The sequence below is a fragment of the Triplophysa dalaica genome, chromosome 3 (assembly GCF_015846415.1).
Source record: "Triplophysa dalaica isolate WHDGS20190420 chromosome 3, ASM1584641v1, whole genome shotgun sequence".
Taxonomy (NCBI): Eukaryota; Metazoa; Chordata; class Actinopteri; order Cypriniformes; family Nemacheilidae; genus Triplophysa; species Triplophysa dalaica.
Genome location: NC_079544.1, coordinates 2,690,928 through 2,706,662, shown reverse-complemented (window position 1 = coordinate 2,706,662; position 15,735 = coordinate 2,690,928). Strand labels below are relative to the sequence as shown.

The following is a 15,735-nucleotide window of genomic DNA, read 5'->3' as shown; positions in this document are numbered from 1 at the left end:
TTACGAATGGATGGAGAGGGGATCCAGCATGAGTTCATTTACATAGATGAGGCTGGGTTCAACCTGATGAGAACATGAAGGAGGGGAAGAAACATCATTGGCCACAGGGCTATAGTCAATGTCACAGCGCAACGTGACGGTAATATAACACTCTGTGCAGCCATTACACAGAATGGGGTCCTCCACCGCCATGCCCATATGGGCCCTTACAACACAGCACTCATACTTACATTCTTGGACCAATTGCACAACATAACAGCAGCAAATCAAATCGATCATATGCAATACATTGTTGTCTGGGACAATGTGTCTTTCCACCCCTCTGCTCTGGTTCAGAACTGGTTTCAGCAACATCCACATTTCACCGTCCAATATCTTCCACCATACTCTCCATTCCTCCACCCTATAGAAGAATTTTTCTTGGCATGGAGGTGGAAGGTATATGATCTCGGTCTCCAGGCTGAGGTACCACTCATCCAAGCCATGGAGGAGGCCTGTGGCCAGATGGAGGTAGCAGCAATGCAAGGATGGATTCGTCATTCAAGACGTTTCTTCCAAGGTGTCTTGCTAATGACAACATTGCCTGCGATGTTAATGAAATTCTCTGGCCAGATCCAGCAAGGCGAAGAGACAATGTCAAGTTTTTTTATTACAGTAAACTTACAGTACAATACGTAAAGTGACATTTTTTTACATTATTATGAATCTCCATGTCAAGATTTTGGCCTGTTGAGAAATAAATTAGTTTCTTCAGTCTGCAACATTGGTCTTGTGTAGTGTTTGGTGGATTTACATTATATTTGTACTTTGTTGATGGTAGCCCACTCTAATCATAGATAAGTAGAACTGATAAAAGTGTTTTAGGTTTATCATAGCAGAATGTAACTCGTGCAAACAGAGTATAGTAATGTGAAACGTGTGTGTTTCATATGGTAACAAAGTGTGGTTTTTAAACAGAAGTGTATAGTTTTTACAAGAGTGTTTAATTATGCAAATGATCTGTAGTGTTTTGCTAATTGGGTGTGTGGTTGTGCTAATTGTGTGTAGTGTTTTGAAAACACGGGCCCTGTTTTGAAAATCGTGCTTAAGCAATCCAAAAAAACTGTAATCCAAGAGAGAACACAATACAAGAAAAGCTACCACACCAACATTAACACAAGTGTGAGTACAGAGTCCTCAAAATGTCCTCATAAAGATTATTTTGTTGACTGGAGACTTGAAATGAAAAGACTACATTGGGAGTCAATCATGACCCAAAACAGATTAGTTACAAACTCCTGTGTTTATTTGTGTTCAGCACAACAAAGAAATGTATACAGGTTTATAACTGGTCACTCAAATAAGAAAATTCTTCCATGATTTACACCTTGTGTCATTCCAAACCTGAATGACTTTCTTCTGCAGAACACAAAACAAGATAATTTGAAGAATGTTGGTGTAACACATCTCAATAAAATGGAAGGAAGGAGGCGGGAACCGGCAAACATTTAAACATTTAATAAAGTAATATAACAGCCGGCGGCCCCTCACGGACGACTGCCGGCGAACAAAACATAATATAAATACAAACATAACATAAGTTCGGGCCCGGTCCTCTCTCTTCGACAGTCCGGTCGCTCGTTCCTTTTATATTCTCCCATCTCCTACGTGATTCGAGGCCGGTGTGCGCACAGCTGGCGCTAATTCACAATTACTCACCGGACTCGAACCACGGTCTCGCCCCGCCTACTCTACTACAGTTGGTAACCAAAAAAGGTTGGTCCTGATATGACTACCAACGGTTTTTGGTGTTTTGCATCAGAAAGTAAGGTTGGGTGAACTTATTTGTTAAACTCAGAAATGTAATTCACATTAAGGTAAAAGTTGGATTAATTTAAAACGGTTTGTATGTGTGTGTGTGTGTGTGCGTGTGTGTGTGCGCATTTGTACATCTATCTTTATGAGGACCAGTTTGAGTTTTAGACCAGCAGAGTGAGGACTAAGTGAGTAAAGAGAGGACATTTTGGCCGGTCCACACTTCTCTGAGACCCCTTTAAATGGCTGTTTGAGGGTCAAGACCTGGTTTTAGGGTTTAGATTAGGTTTAGGGTGAGGGTGAGGGTCAGGTACTCAGTTCTGATGGTTAGGGTAAGGGGCTAGAGATTGCATTGCGTCAATGTATGTCCTCATATAGATAGCTGTACAAACAAATGTGTGTGTGTGTGTGTAGGAGTGTGTATGTGTGTTATGCAACCATCTTGTCCAAAAGTTCATTAAACTTAAAAGTTTGTCTAACACTTTGACTTTAATATTAAAGATTTCTCAACTTTTTACACTGTGGTAGTTGTTTTTAGAAATAAAAAGGTTTAATCAGTAACTCACATTAGTGTCTGTAGTTGACAGTGTGGATCCTTCAGTAGATCAGAGAGCAGCTTCACTCCTGAATCTTCTGGATTATTAAAGTTCGGATCCAGATGTGTCGGATGTAAGGGGTTTGATCTCAGAGCTGAAGTCAGAGCAACACTTGCAATACTGCAACCAGACAGACTGAAGAGAGAAGAAAAATAAATTAAATAATGTCAATAACATTTAGACAATAAATAGGAGTAAAATTGTTTGATATAATATTTAAATATATTCATCAAATGATGTCAATTTTTTCAAGATGTAATATATTAAATGGCTGTAAATCACTGTCATTTTACAATAATAACATGTGAAGTGATCTCAGTATCATGATAATGCTGTTTGAATCTAAATCAACAGAGTCATTGACTGAGTGATTTACAAAATATAAACACACACGTTTAACTTTATTGGTTTAAGGATTTTCTTACTTTAGTGTCTTCAGTTTACAGTTTGTATTCTTCAGTCCATCAGAGAGCAGCTTCACTCCTGAATCCTTCAGTTTATTGTGACTCAGGTTCAGTTCTGTCAGACTTGAGGAGTTTGATCTGAGAACTGACGCCAGTGATGAACAACTTTTCTTTGTCAGATTACAGCCACTCAGACTGAGAGAGAAATAACAACACAACAGTGAGTTACAATCTTAGTAATATACTTATGACTTTTTTCTGACTGCATGATTGATCATCAGATTTTATTAAGGTGTCAGCAAAACATGATGTGTGTGTGTCCAGAAACACAACAAAAGTATGTCATGTTTAACTGTAAATGGAGAGCAACTTTCTGCATAATACAATTATATTTATTAAATGGGGAAAAGGTTTTATCAAAAAGTGACTTAGACATGAGAATAAACATGAAAGAAAGAGAAAACATAATATAAAGTAGTGTAACTACATCAACTTTACACAAGAACAAGAGTGAAACAGCAAAAATACTTGACAGTCACTTGTGATTATTAATAGTGAGTATATAAACAAAATTATAATTGAATCAGTAACTCACAGTAGTGTCTGTAGTTGACAGTGTGGATCCTTCAGTAGATCAGAGAGCAGCTTCACTCCTGAATCTTCTGGATTATTTCTGCTCAAATCCAGTTGTGTAAAATGTGAGGGGTTTGATCTCAGAGCTGAAGTCAGAGCAACACAACCTTCAGATCCAATACTGCAACTAGACAGACTGAAGAGAGAAGACAAATAAATTAGAAAACTCAATGGCATTTTTACCATAATATCTAGGATGGTTATAATTTTTAATATAGGCTGTGATAATAAAATATTGTAGTCTCATGGTTACTTCTGTTCATCAGATGTGTGTTTGGTTAAAGTGTCTCACAGTTATTTCTCATTGTAAAATGATCATAATAATCTGAATCATCAGAGAGTCTTTGACTGACAGTCACTGTTGAGTCTCTATGATCAATAACATTATATGAAGATGATTCACATGAACTTTTCTTCCACTTACATGATACAAACATACACGTTTAACTTTATTGGTTTAAAGATTTCTTACTTTAGTGTCTTCAGTTTACAGTTTGTATTCTTCAGTCCATCAGAGAGCAGCTTCACTCCTGAATCCTTCAGATTATTGTCACTCAGGTTCAGTTCTGTCAGACTTGAGGAGTTTGATCTGAGAACTGACGCCAGTGATGAACAACTTTTCTTTGTCAGATTACAGCGACTCAGACTGAGAGAGAAATAACAACACAACAGTGAGTTAAAATCTTAGTAATACACTTATGAATTTTTTCTGACTCTATGATTGATCGTTCAGATTTAAATAATGCTGCACTTGACACAAAGATAACAGACAAAGTATTAACAGATCAATATTTAATGATCACTTCTAATCTCATTTCTATTTTTCAGGATATCTTATGAAGCAGTAAAGTTCATGTGAGACTTAAAATCTCAGAGTATCACAAATGTAATACATATAACAATGATCCAAGAGAAAGACACAAACATTAAAAACAAATTGATCTCATTTTTTTTTTATGAAAGCTTGACAACTTCTGAGTGACAGTGAACTTCAGCAAAACATGATGTGTGTGTGTCCAGAAACACAACAAAAGTATGTCATGTTTCACTTCATGTAAATGGAGAGCAACTTTCTGCACGATACAATAATATTTATTAATTAAGAAAATGTTTTTATCCAGAGCGATTTACACATGAGATTAATACAAGAAGAATGTTTATTCAAGAGAAAAATAATACAAGTAGTGTTACTACATCAACTTTACACAAGAACAAGAGTGAAACAGCAAAACATAAACAGCAAAAATACTTGACAGTTACTTGTGAATATTAATAGTGAGTTTATAAACAAAATTATAATTGAATCAGTTACTCACTGTAGTGTCTGTAGTTGACAGTGTGGATCCTTCAGTAGATCACAGAGCAGCTTCACTCCTGAATCTTCTGGATTATTATAACTCAGATCCAGTTGTGTCAGATGTGAGGGGTTTGATCTCAGAGCTGAAGTCAGAGCAACACAACCTTTAGATCCAATACTGCAGTTATACAGACTGAAAAAAAATAAAAAAAAATTAGAGAACTCAATGACATTTTACAAAAATATCTTGTTAGATATGTTCTATAACTTAAATCAAAAAATATTTTTATTTATCTGTATAATAATGATCATCAGATGTTTGTTTGGTTAAAGTGTCTCACAGTTATTTCTCATTGTAAAATGATCAGAATAATCTGAATCATCAGAGAGTCATTGACTGACAGTCACTGTTGAGTCTCTATGATCAATAACATTATATGAAGATGATTCACATGAACAATTCTTCCATTTACATGATACGACTATACACGCTTAACTGTATTGGTTTAAGGAATTTCTTACTTTAATGTCTTCAGTTTACAGTTTTTATTCTTCAGTCCATCAGAGAGCAGCTTCGCTCCTGAATCCTTCAGATTATTGTCACTCAGGTTCAGTTCTGTCAGATTTGAGGAGTTTGATCTGAGAACTGACGCCAGTGATGAACAACTTTTCTCTGTCAGATTACAGTAACTCAGACTGAGAGAGAAATAACAACACAACAGTGAGTTACAATGTTTTTTAATACATTTATAATTCTGTAGTTTTTCTGTAGCTCAGTGGTAAGAGCAGGGCGTTAACAACACTTAGGTCGTGGGTTCGGTCCCAGGGGATTGCACATACTTAGGAACAAATGTATAGGATAATGTAAGTCACTTTGGATAAAAGCGTCTGCCAAATGCATAAATGTAAATGATCAAAATAAATTAATCTCATTCACTTTCAATCAAAGCTTGACAACTTCTATGAGTGACAGTGAACTTCAGCAAAACATGATGTGTGTGTGTCAAGAAACACAACAAAAGTATGTCATGTTTTAGTTCATGTAAATGGAGACTTTTCGCATGATACAATTACATTTATTAATTAGGGAAATGCTTTTATCCAGAGGGACTTGCACGTGAGTTTTATACAAGAATGTGATTATCCAAGAGAAAACATAATACAAGTAGTGTTACTACATCAACTTTACACAAGAACAAGAGTGAAACAGCAAAAATACTCAACAGTCACTTGTATTAAACAAAATTGTTTCTAACAAAGTTATAATTGAATCAGTAACTCACAGTAGTGTCTGTAGTTGACAGTGTGGATCCTTCAGTAGATCAGAGAGCAGCTTCACTCCTGAATCTTCTGGATTATTATAGTTCAGATCCAGTTGTGTTAGATGTGAGGGGTTTGATCTCAGAGCTGAAGTCAGAGCAACACAACCTTCAGATCCAATACTGCAACCAGACAGACTGAATAGAGAAGAAAAATAAATTGACAACTCAATGACATTTTACAATATTATCTTGCTAGATATATTCTATAACTTTAATATAAAAAAAAATGTATTTATCTGTGTGAAAATGATCATCAGATGTGTGTTTGGTTAAAGTGTCTCACAGTTATTTCTCATTGAAAAAATGATCAGAATAATCTGAATCATCAGAGAGTCATTGACTGACAGTCACTGTTGAGTCTCTATGATCAACAACATTATATGAAGATGATTCACATGAACAATTCTCCCATTTACATGATATGAACATACACATGTTTAACTTTATTGGTTTAAGGATTTTCTTACTTTAGTATCTTTAGTTTACAGTTTGTATTCTTCAGTCCATCAGAGAGCAGCTTCACTCCTGAATCCTTCAGATTATTGTGACTCAGGTTCAGTTCTGTCAGACTTGAGGAGTTTGATCTGAGAACTGACGCCAGTGATGAACAACTTTTCTCTGTCAGATTACAGCCACTCAGACTGAGAGAGAAATAACAACACAACAGTGAGTTAACACAGTAAAATAGAAACACATCAAGAGATAATGTTGTACAAGAGCTGAAGAAACATCTGCACCTGAAAGAGAATTACTGCAAGAACTGAACCCTGACAGACAATTATAAATAAAGAAATGATAAACAAATAAGTAAAAAGCCAGAACAGTTAGATTCTGTATAGATTCAGTGAACAATTCCTTCATATTTTAAATGATGTCTCTGATAATGTACACAACATTATCTGATCACTGTTACAGTATTATGACTGTTAAATGTTCAGGTGAAATGCAGTTAAATGACTCACTCAGCTGTTCTGTATGCTTTGATCACTGGCAGAAGCCTCAGAAGACATTCATCTGATGGATCATATTTACTCAGATTAAACTCATCCAGCTTCTCTTCTGAGTTCAGTAACACAAACACCAGAGCCGACCAATGACTAGAAGAGAGACTGACTCCAGCTAGACTAGACTCATCTCTTCTGTTCACATATGTTTGTACTTCCTGCACTAGAGAATGATCATTGAGTTCATTCAGACAGTGAAACAGATTGATGGATTTCTCTGGAGAGAGATTCTCTCTGATCTTCTTCTTAATGTACTCGACTATTTCCTGTTTACTGTCAGAGCTTCTTCCTGTCTGTGTCATCAGATCCGTAAAATTGTTTGACTGGACTTCATTGAGAGACCGAGAAGAAATCTGAGATAAAGATCCAGGTGTCCGTTCTCACTCTGTAAGGCCTTGTCCACTTCACTCTTCAGTAAATCACTCATATTTGATCTCAATCTGCTGACGGGTCCTGATGTTTGCTGAAGAAATGACAGAAACACAAATAAAGCAGCGAGAAACTCCTGAACGCTCAGATGCACAAAGCTGAACACCTTCCCCAGGTTCAGTCCAAACTCCTCTCTGAAGATCTGAGTACAAACTCCTGAGTACACTGACGCTTCTCTGACATCAATGTCACACTCTCTCAGATCCTCCTCATAGAAGATCAGGTTCCCTTTCTCCAGCTGTTGAAAAGACAGTTTTCCCAGTGACTCAAGACTCTTTCTAGCCTGCTGAAGATCTACCTCACATTTCCCATCATACTTCTGACTCTTCAGTTTGATCTGAAACATCAGGAAGTGTGTGAACATTTGAGTGAGAGTCTTGGGGATCTGTGCTTGACTCTCTGCTTCACTCAACATTCTCTGGAGAACAGTGGCTGAAATCCAGCAGAAGACTGGGATGTGACACATGATGTACAGACTTCTGGATGATTTCATGTGTGAGATGATTCTGTTGGCCAGACTCTCATCATTGATTCTCTTTCTGAAATACTCGTCCTTCTGAGGGTCATTGAATCCTCGTACATCTGTGATCAGATCAACAAACTCAGGAGGAATCTGATTGGCTGCTGCTGGTCGAGAGGTGATCCAGATCAGAGCAGAAGGAAGCAGATTCCCCTTGATGAGGTTTGTCAGCAGGACATCCACTGATGCTGATTCTCTGACATCAAACAAACTCGGATTCTTTGAGAAATCTAGAGGAAGACGACACTCATCCAGACCATCAAAGATAAACACAACTTTATAATCATCAAAGTCTGTTGATCTCAGTTCTTTTGTATCTGTGAAGAACTGATGAAGAAGATCCATCAGACTGATATTTTTCTGTTTGATCAGATTCAGTTCTCTGAAAGGAAGTGGAAATATCAAGTGAAGATCTTGATTTGTTTTTTCTTCAGTCCAGTCCAGAATGAACTTCTGCACAGAGACTGTTTTTCCAATTCCAGCGACTCCTTTAGTCAGCACACTTCTGATGGGTTTGTTTTGTTCAGGTGAGACTGTAAAGATGTCATTACATTTGATTTGTGTTTCTTGTGTCTCTGATCTTCTGGATGCTGTCTCAATCTGTCTCACCTCATGTTCATTATTGATGTCTTCACTCCCTCCCTCTGTGATGTACAGCTCTGTGTAGATCTCATTCACAAGTGTTGAGCTTCCTTGAGCTGAGATTCCTTCATTCATTCTCTGGAATTGCTCTTTTAGTCTGGATTTGTGTTTCTTCATGTATACAGGGACAAATTCTGATAAACAAAGGGAATTATAAAAACATACATGTATACAGTTAGGAAAATCCTGAATTCTACTGTATGTATAATGTAAAAACATATATTATTTATTTTTTATAAACCAAATGAATATTTTTTTTCATAATCTGTTAATATTTGACTCAAGTATTTTAAGATTATGATGATAATGACATTAGATGAACACAAAAAGCTTCATGGTTCTATTCTGTTGATTTATTAACTGTAAATGTATTTTCACTAATAATCATCAGTAAATACAGACACTGTATCTGTTCACCTGAAGGTAAAGTGATGTAATAGTCACATGACTGAGAGCTCTTACTGGTCTGTAGTTTGTTAGCGAGGTCTGTCTGCTTCATCTTCTTCAGGACGTTCAGTGTGATCTTCAGAAACATCTCTCTGACTCTGATCTGATCTTCATCATCCTCCTCTTCTCTCTCAGAGCATGATGGGTAATCTGGACTCAGTAGACTCTTGAAGATCTTCAGCTCTTTCTTCATCATAGAGATGAGTTTGTGCTCAACCTCCTGAAATCATTGTTCAAGCACATAGGGATTTTGTTTTCTAAATGCTCATTGTAGTTTACACACTTTTTTTCTAAATAGCTTAAACCCATTTCATGAAACTAATAACATATTTTACTAACAGTATTACCACAAATAAAAACTACAGAAACAAAATATTATAATATTATCTGTAATTCATATATTGCCCTCAAGTGACTCACTTTATCAAACACACATGACTATTGATAACACACTGAAATCTAATTAAAATCAATATGATCGTGACTTCTTACTACAATGAATCAGATTTAAACTCATAAAAATATTTTAAGGCATCATTTGAAACGTAGTATCGTAGTATCGTAGTATCGTAGTATCTTGCTAATGTACGATCATTAGTGAACAAAATGGATGAGATTCGACTTTGCATCATCAATAATAAAAGACTTTTGAACTGCAATGTCATAATCTTCACGGAAACATGGCTACACAGCGGCATACCGGACAACGCTATTGAGTTAGTGGGCTACAACACACACCGGGCGGATAGAACGGCAGAGGAATCCGGTAAGACAAGAGGAGGTGGATTGTGCATTTATGTCAATAAAGCTTGGTGCACGAACTCTGTTATTGTCGGGAGACACTGCTCGGCTAACCTTGAGTTTCTCATGGTTAAATGTAGACCGTTTTATCTGCCACGGGAATTCACTTCCACCATTATAACGGCAGCTTATATTCCACCGGATGCTGAAGCCAAGCTTGCTATGAAAGAACTTCATGCAGCCATCAGTAAACAACAGACTGCTCATCCGGAGGCTGCATTTATTGTTGCGGGAGATTTCAATCACTCTAACTTAAAAGACTGTGCTCCCTAAATTTCACCAGCATGTTTCCTGCCACACAAGAGGAAACAAAACTTTCGATCATGTCTATACAAACATGGCTGAAGCTTACACCGCGACCCCCCTCCCCCACCTGGGTCAATCTGATCACCTTTCTTTGTTCCTCACCCCCAAGTATTCACCTATCATTAATCGTGTGAAGCCATTAGTGAAGACCATCAAGGTGTGGCCTGCGGGGGCAGACTTAACACTCCAGGAAAGGTTTCTACACACAGACTGGAGTATGTTTGCTTCTCAGGCCACCAGTGGCTCTCACACGGACATAGACAGCTACACCTCCTCTGTATTGGACTACATCAATACCACCATTGATAGTGTCACAGATCAAAAGCAGATCACCATATACCCGAATCAGAAGCCATGGATGAACAAGGAAGTGCGCCTCCTGTTGAAAGCACGCAACACCGCCTTCAGATCAGGTGATGCACAGGCCTATAGTACTTCCAGGGCAAATCTGAAGAGGGGCATCAAAAAGGCCAAGCACTGCTACAAGTTGAAGCTAGAGGAGCATTTTACCAATTCTGACCCTCGACGCATGTGGCAGGGCATCCAGGCCATTAGTGACTACAAACGCTACCACTCCATCCCCATAGCCACAGATGCTGCCTTTCTGAACGAGCTTAATGACTTTTATGCACGCTTTGAGAGAGACAATAATGAACCCGCCACCAGGCTCACACCTTCTATTGACCTCCCAATCTTCATACTAAACTCCACAGATGTTTACACTGCACTAAGCCGGATAAACGCACGCAAGGCTGCTGGTCCGTTGGCATCCCTGGTCGCGTACTCAGGGCATGTGCGGAGCAGCTCGCTGGGGTCTTCACGGATATCTTCAACCTGTCCCTCGCCCAAGCAGTGGTTCCAGCATGTTTCAAATCCACCTCCATTGTGCCCATTCCAAAACACTCCAGCCCGACATGCCTGAATGACTACCGCCCTGTAGCACTCACACCCATTGTTATGAAGTGCTTTGAGTGGCTGGTCCTGTCACAACTAAAAGACTCTTTACCATCCACACTGGACCCATACCAATTTGGCTACCGTAGCAACAGGAGCACAGATGATGCGGTGTCCATGGCGCTGCACTCCGTGCTCACACATCTGGATAATAAGGACACTTATGCACGCATGCTGTTTGTAGACTTCAGCTCTGCATTCAATACCGTCATCCCTTCCAAGCTAATCATCAAACTTGGAAACCTAGGCATTAACAATTCAACCTTCAACTGGATTATGGACTTCCTGACGAACAGGCCTCAGCTTGTTAGGTAAGGCCACATCTGCTCCACCACCATCACCCTCAACACTGGTGTACCACAGGGCTGCGTACTGAGCCCCTTTCTCTACTCCCTTTTCACACTCGACTGCAGACCTGTGAATGGACCTAACTCCTTCATCAAGTTCGAAGACAATACAACAGTGATTGGTCTCATCAGCAACAACGATGAGACTGCTTACAGGGAGGAAGTACGGCACCTGGCCACATGGTGCTAAAACAACAACCTGCTCCTTAACACCTCCAAAACAAAGGAGATCATAGTGGACTTCAGGAAGGCGAAAGGAGGCACACACGACCCCATCCACATTAACGGGATGGCTGTTGAACGTGTTTCCACATTTAAGTTCCTGGGGACCCATATTTCGGAGGACCTGTCCTGGACCACCAACACCTCATGCCTGGTCAAGAAGGCTCACCAGCGTCTCTTCTTTCTGAGGACACTGAAGAAGAACCAACTGTCTTCAGCTATCCTGGTGAACTTCTATCGCTGCACGATAGAGAGCATCCTGACCAACTGTGTCACAGTCTGGTACGGGAACTGTTCTGTTGCTGAGCGCAAGGCACTGCAGCGGGTGGTGAAAACAGCCCAGCGCATCACAGGGACTACACTCTCTTCCATTGAGGACATCCAAAAGAAACGCTGTCTGCGTCGAGCTCGCAGCATTCTCAAGGACTCCTCTCACCCCAGTCATAGAATGTTTACTCTCTTCAGGTGCCTCCGGACAAGAACCAGCAGACTAGGAAACAGCTTTTTTCCCAGAGCTGTTTCATTATTGAACTCTGCCCCCCACTGATTCCACCACCCCTCATAACTTTAACTTTAATGCTGCTATTAAATTGTTTACATTGCACTACAGGGCTGCCATGCATGACTGAACTGTACACACCAGTACTTCATGTATCTGCTATATCGGACTGTTTACACACACAGAATCATTTGCACTCTATACTGCTCATTTGCACTAAAGGACTACTCTCATAACTAGATTACCTCATCTAGTGCACTGTAACTTTCATAACTGCATTACCTCATCCACTGCACTGTAACTTCAATAACTGCACCAACTTCTCTACTGCACTGTAACTTCAATAACTGCACCAACTTCTCTACTGCACTGTAACTTCAATAACTGCACCAACTTCTCTACTGCACTGTAACTCATCTATTGCATTACTGCATCTATTGCATAACTAACTGCATCTACTCATCTATTGCACTATAACTTCAATAACTGCATTAACGCATATACTGCACTGTAACTTCAATAACTGCATTAACTCATCTACTGCACTGTAAATGTATAACTGCATCTACTCATGTATTGCACTATAACTTCAATAACTGATGTACTGCACTGTACCTTTAATAACCGCATGAACTCATCTACTGCACTGTAACTTTAATAATTAATGTCTGTAACTAATGCACACTCAAATCACTTGCACTATTGTATAGTCTATATTGTTATCTGTTCATAACCACCTGTACATTAATGTTCACAGTATATAGCCTTCTGTTTATATTGTTCATAGTACATACCGACAGTCATATTTTCATAGTACATGGCCATTGTATAGTATTTTCCTAAAATTGTATTCTGTATTTATTCACACTGTATATCAGCACTTGCTAATTGCACTTCTGGTTAGACCTAAACTACATTTCATTACACTGTACTTGTATATGTGTAATGACAATAAAGTTGAATCTAATCTACATTTCAGAATAAACTGTGAATAAACACACAAATTAATCAATTTTTGAAAACAAAATACTGTAAAACATATCCCGAAAAAACATTTACATAAGAACGTTTGTTCCATAGTAGTTACTTCGCATCCATTTCTCACAAATACACAAACACACACAAACACGCACCTGGAAAACAGAATCCATGTGCTTCCCTTTGAAGGATCCATTTGTTGCGTTACTGTAATTGAACAATAAATGAAATATCTGTTTACATACAGTGAACACATGGATTAATGTGTGTATCTGTCAGTAAAGTGTTCAGTGAATATCTGCAGTAACATCAACAGCACAGACACAGATCAGAGAATAAAGATGATGAAGTGATTTACTCGTCTAAACCATCAGACTGTTCTCACCTCCCATCTGTATCATCACAGTCTCCTGAACTGAAGTTAACTGGAAGACCCATTGATCAGTCACTCTTCATAGACACACAACTGGGTTTAGGAGATTCTCCACGTGTCAAACTAAAAAAACATTAAACAGAGTTTACTTCATGTGCAGTGTTATGAATTTTTCAATAAAAAACTTGTATTAATCAGATATTCACTCTATAATAATAAAAAATTGTATAAATGACAAAAAAGGTTTAATATAATTCACAAAAATACATTTTTAAATGTGTATAAACATTCTTTACAATTTCATTATAATAAAACCAGGAATACTAATTTAAATTTTAAACTGAAACTATATAAACCAAAAAAGCGATTAAATACAAACTCTTACACCAGACCAACATTTAGCCTTCCACTTCAAACACGTCTAACAATAGACAAACATTTTTCAATTATAATTAAAACAATTTATGTTTATTAAATTCTTTCAATTATCTCACCTTTTTTTCTCTCTGGAGAGATTCATGATGAACACACAGTGTCAGAAAATAAAGAGTTAAACCTGTAAATAATATACTGATGTGTTATGTGTCATCTCAGAAATACACACTTCTCTCAGATCATTCCGTCCACAACATTGAGCTGCACATTTGACCTTTAAACGTCACTTTTAATGTTTTGAGTTTATAAACACTTCCTGATTCCAAAAATAACACAATATTTCAAGACAGTTCTTCAACCAATAAACTTATTGTGATGTTCAGAGCAAGACAATATTGAATCTACTGAATAAACATTAAAATATTTATACTTACTGTGTTTTTATCTTGTTTATTATTTATGTTCTTGAACGAAGCTTTACTGTAAAATGGCTCCTGCTGTAATAGTTTGACTTTCACCTGCAGCTACCTGTTGAGGAGGAGGAGCCACCAACCATATGATACACCACACACACCCAATCATGCTCACACACACACACAAACCCAATCACGCTCACGCACACACTTTTGATTTTGTTCAACAATTATTGTGAATTAAATTTGCAATAAAAATGAACCAACTGATATTTGAAAACAGCAGATTAAAGACGTTTATGAGGAAAAAAACAAGCACTACAAATTTCAAGTTTACATCTTCCATACAACAACAAAGCAGCAGAATCTGCAATGAAATATTTACAATGTACAGGTTCATTAAAAGACAGCATCAGATGCATATGAAATATACAGTACATGTTTTAACAGAATTGTGTCAAATACTGTATAAGGCAAGAATTGATAAAGACAGCCTACATTCTTAAATTTCACTAGTATCATGAAAAACTTAAATGCTTTATTTCTGGATATGAAAACCACGTTTTTTTTATAATAAAATGCTCCTTGAACATTATTTTCCAATTGACAGGAGCAAAACATCCATTTCAAATAAATTTTTAGTTGACATTTCACTAGAACTGTACAGTATCAATACAACATTTGTTTTTATTAATGTCCTGATAACATCACTTTCCAGCCAAGAGTCAATAAGAAGAACTTTAAGACTTTCTAGTGTAAAGCTTCTGGACAAAAATAACCCTGAATATGATTCACAAGAAATATCCAATATAAGAGATATTTACATGAATGATCTTTCAATAAGACACAAAGTGTTCTGTTATAAATCACTAAACAGATTATAAATTGCACATTGACTCCTGACTGTCCTTTCAGTAATGATTTACAAAATATAAGATAACAGGTAATAAACTTCATCACTCTGCTAATATGTCTTTAACAGAGATTAAATCAGTGCAGATTTCATTACTTGTAAAATGTTTGTTATGCAGTGTGTCATAACATCCCAATTCACCTACTTATAATATTCAATAAAAGTGTGTACTGTTTTTGTGAGGGAAAATATATACATTTAAGTGTGTAGAAAAACAATACTCAGGCACTGGGACATACTAACAGGAAACAGAAGTGGCTGTTGTTACCTAGACAACATTGTGGCCATTAACTGACATACACATTAAAACACTGCTCTTTGAAGGTAATGTTTATACTTACATTTGTTAATTGAGTGACGCATCAGTTATATTATTTATTAATGAAGTGGAGCGTGACTAAACTCGCAGTGAGTTATGGGTAATATAAGCGTCCATCGTTCTGCAATACGAATTTCTATAGGAAGC

General features: G+C 37.6%; 1 protein-coding gene across 1 annotated transcript; it reads right to left on the bottom strand.

Moving 5' to 3' along the window:
• Positions 1-14,429, bottom strand: LOC130415812 (NACHT, LRR and PYD domains-containing protein 12-like). Its single transcript, XM_056741769.1, is given in 15 exon segments — positions 1-205; positions 2,816-2,989; positions 3,390-3,563; positions 3,900-4,073; positions 4,744-4,917; positions 5,247-5,420; positions 6,008-6,181; positions 6,514-6,687; positions 7,009-7,357; positions 7,360-8,775; positions 9,104-9,308; positions 13,351-13,402; positions 13,581-13,691; positions 14,063-14,124; positions 14,378-14,429. Coding segments are annotated over 13 exon segments (3,498 nt in total). The 5' UTR covers positions 13,634-13,691; positions 14,063-14,124; positions 14,378-14,429.
• Between the last annotated feature and the right edge of the window lie 1,306 nt (positions 14,430-15,735).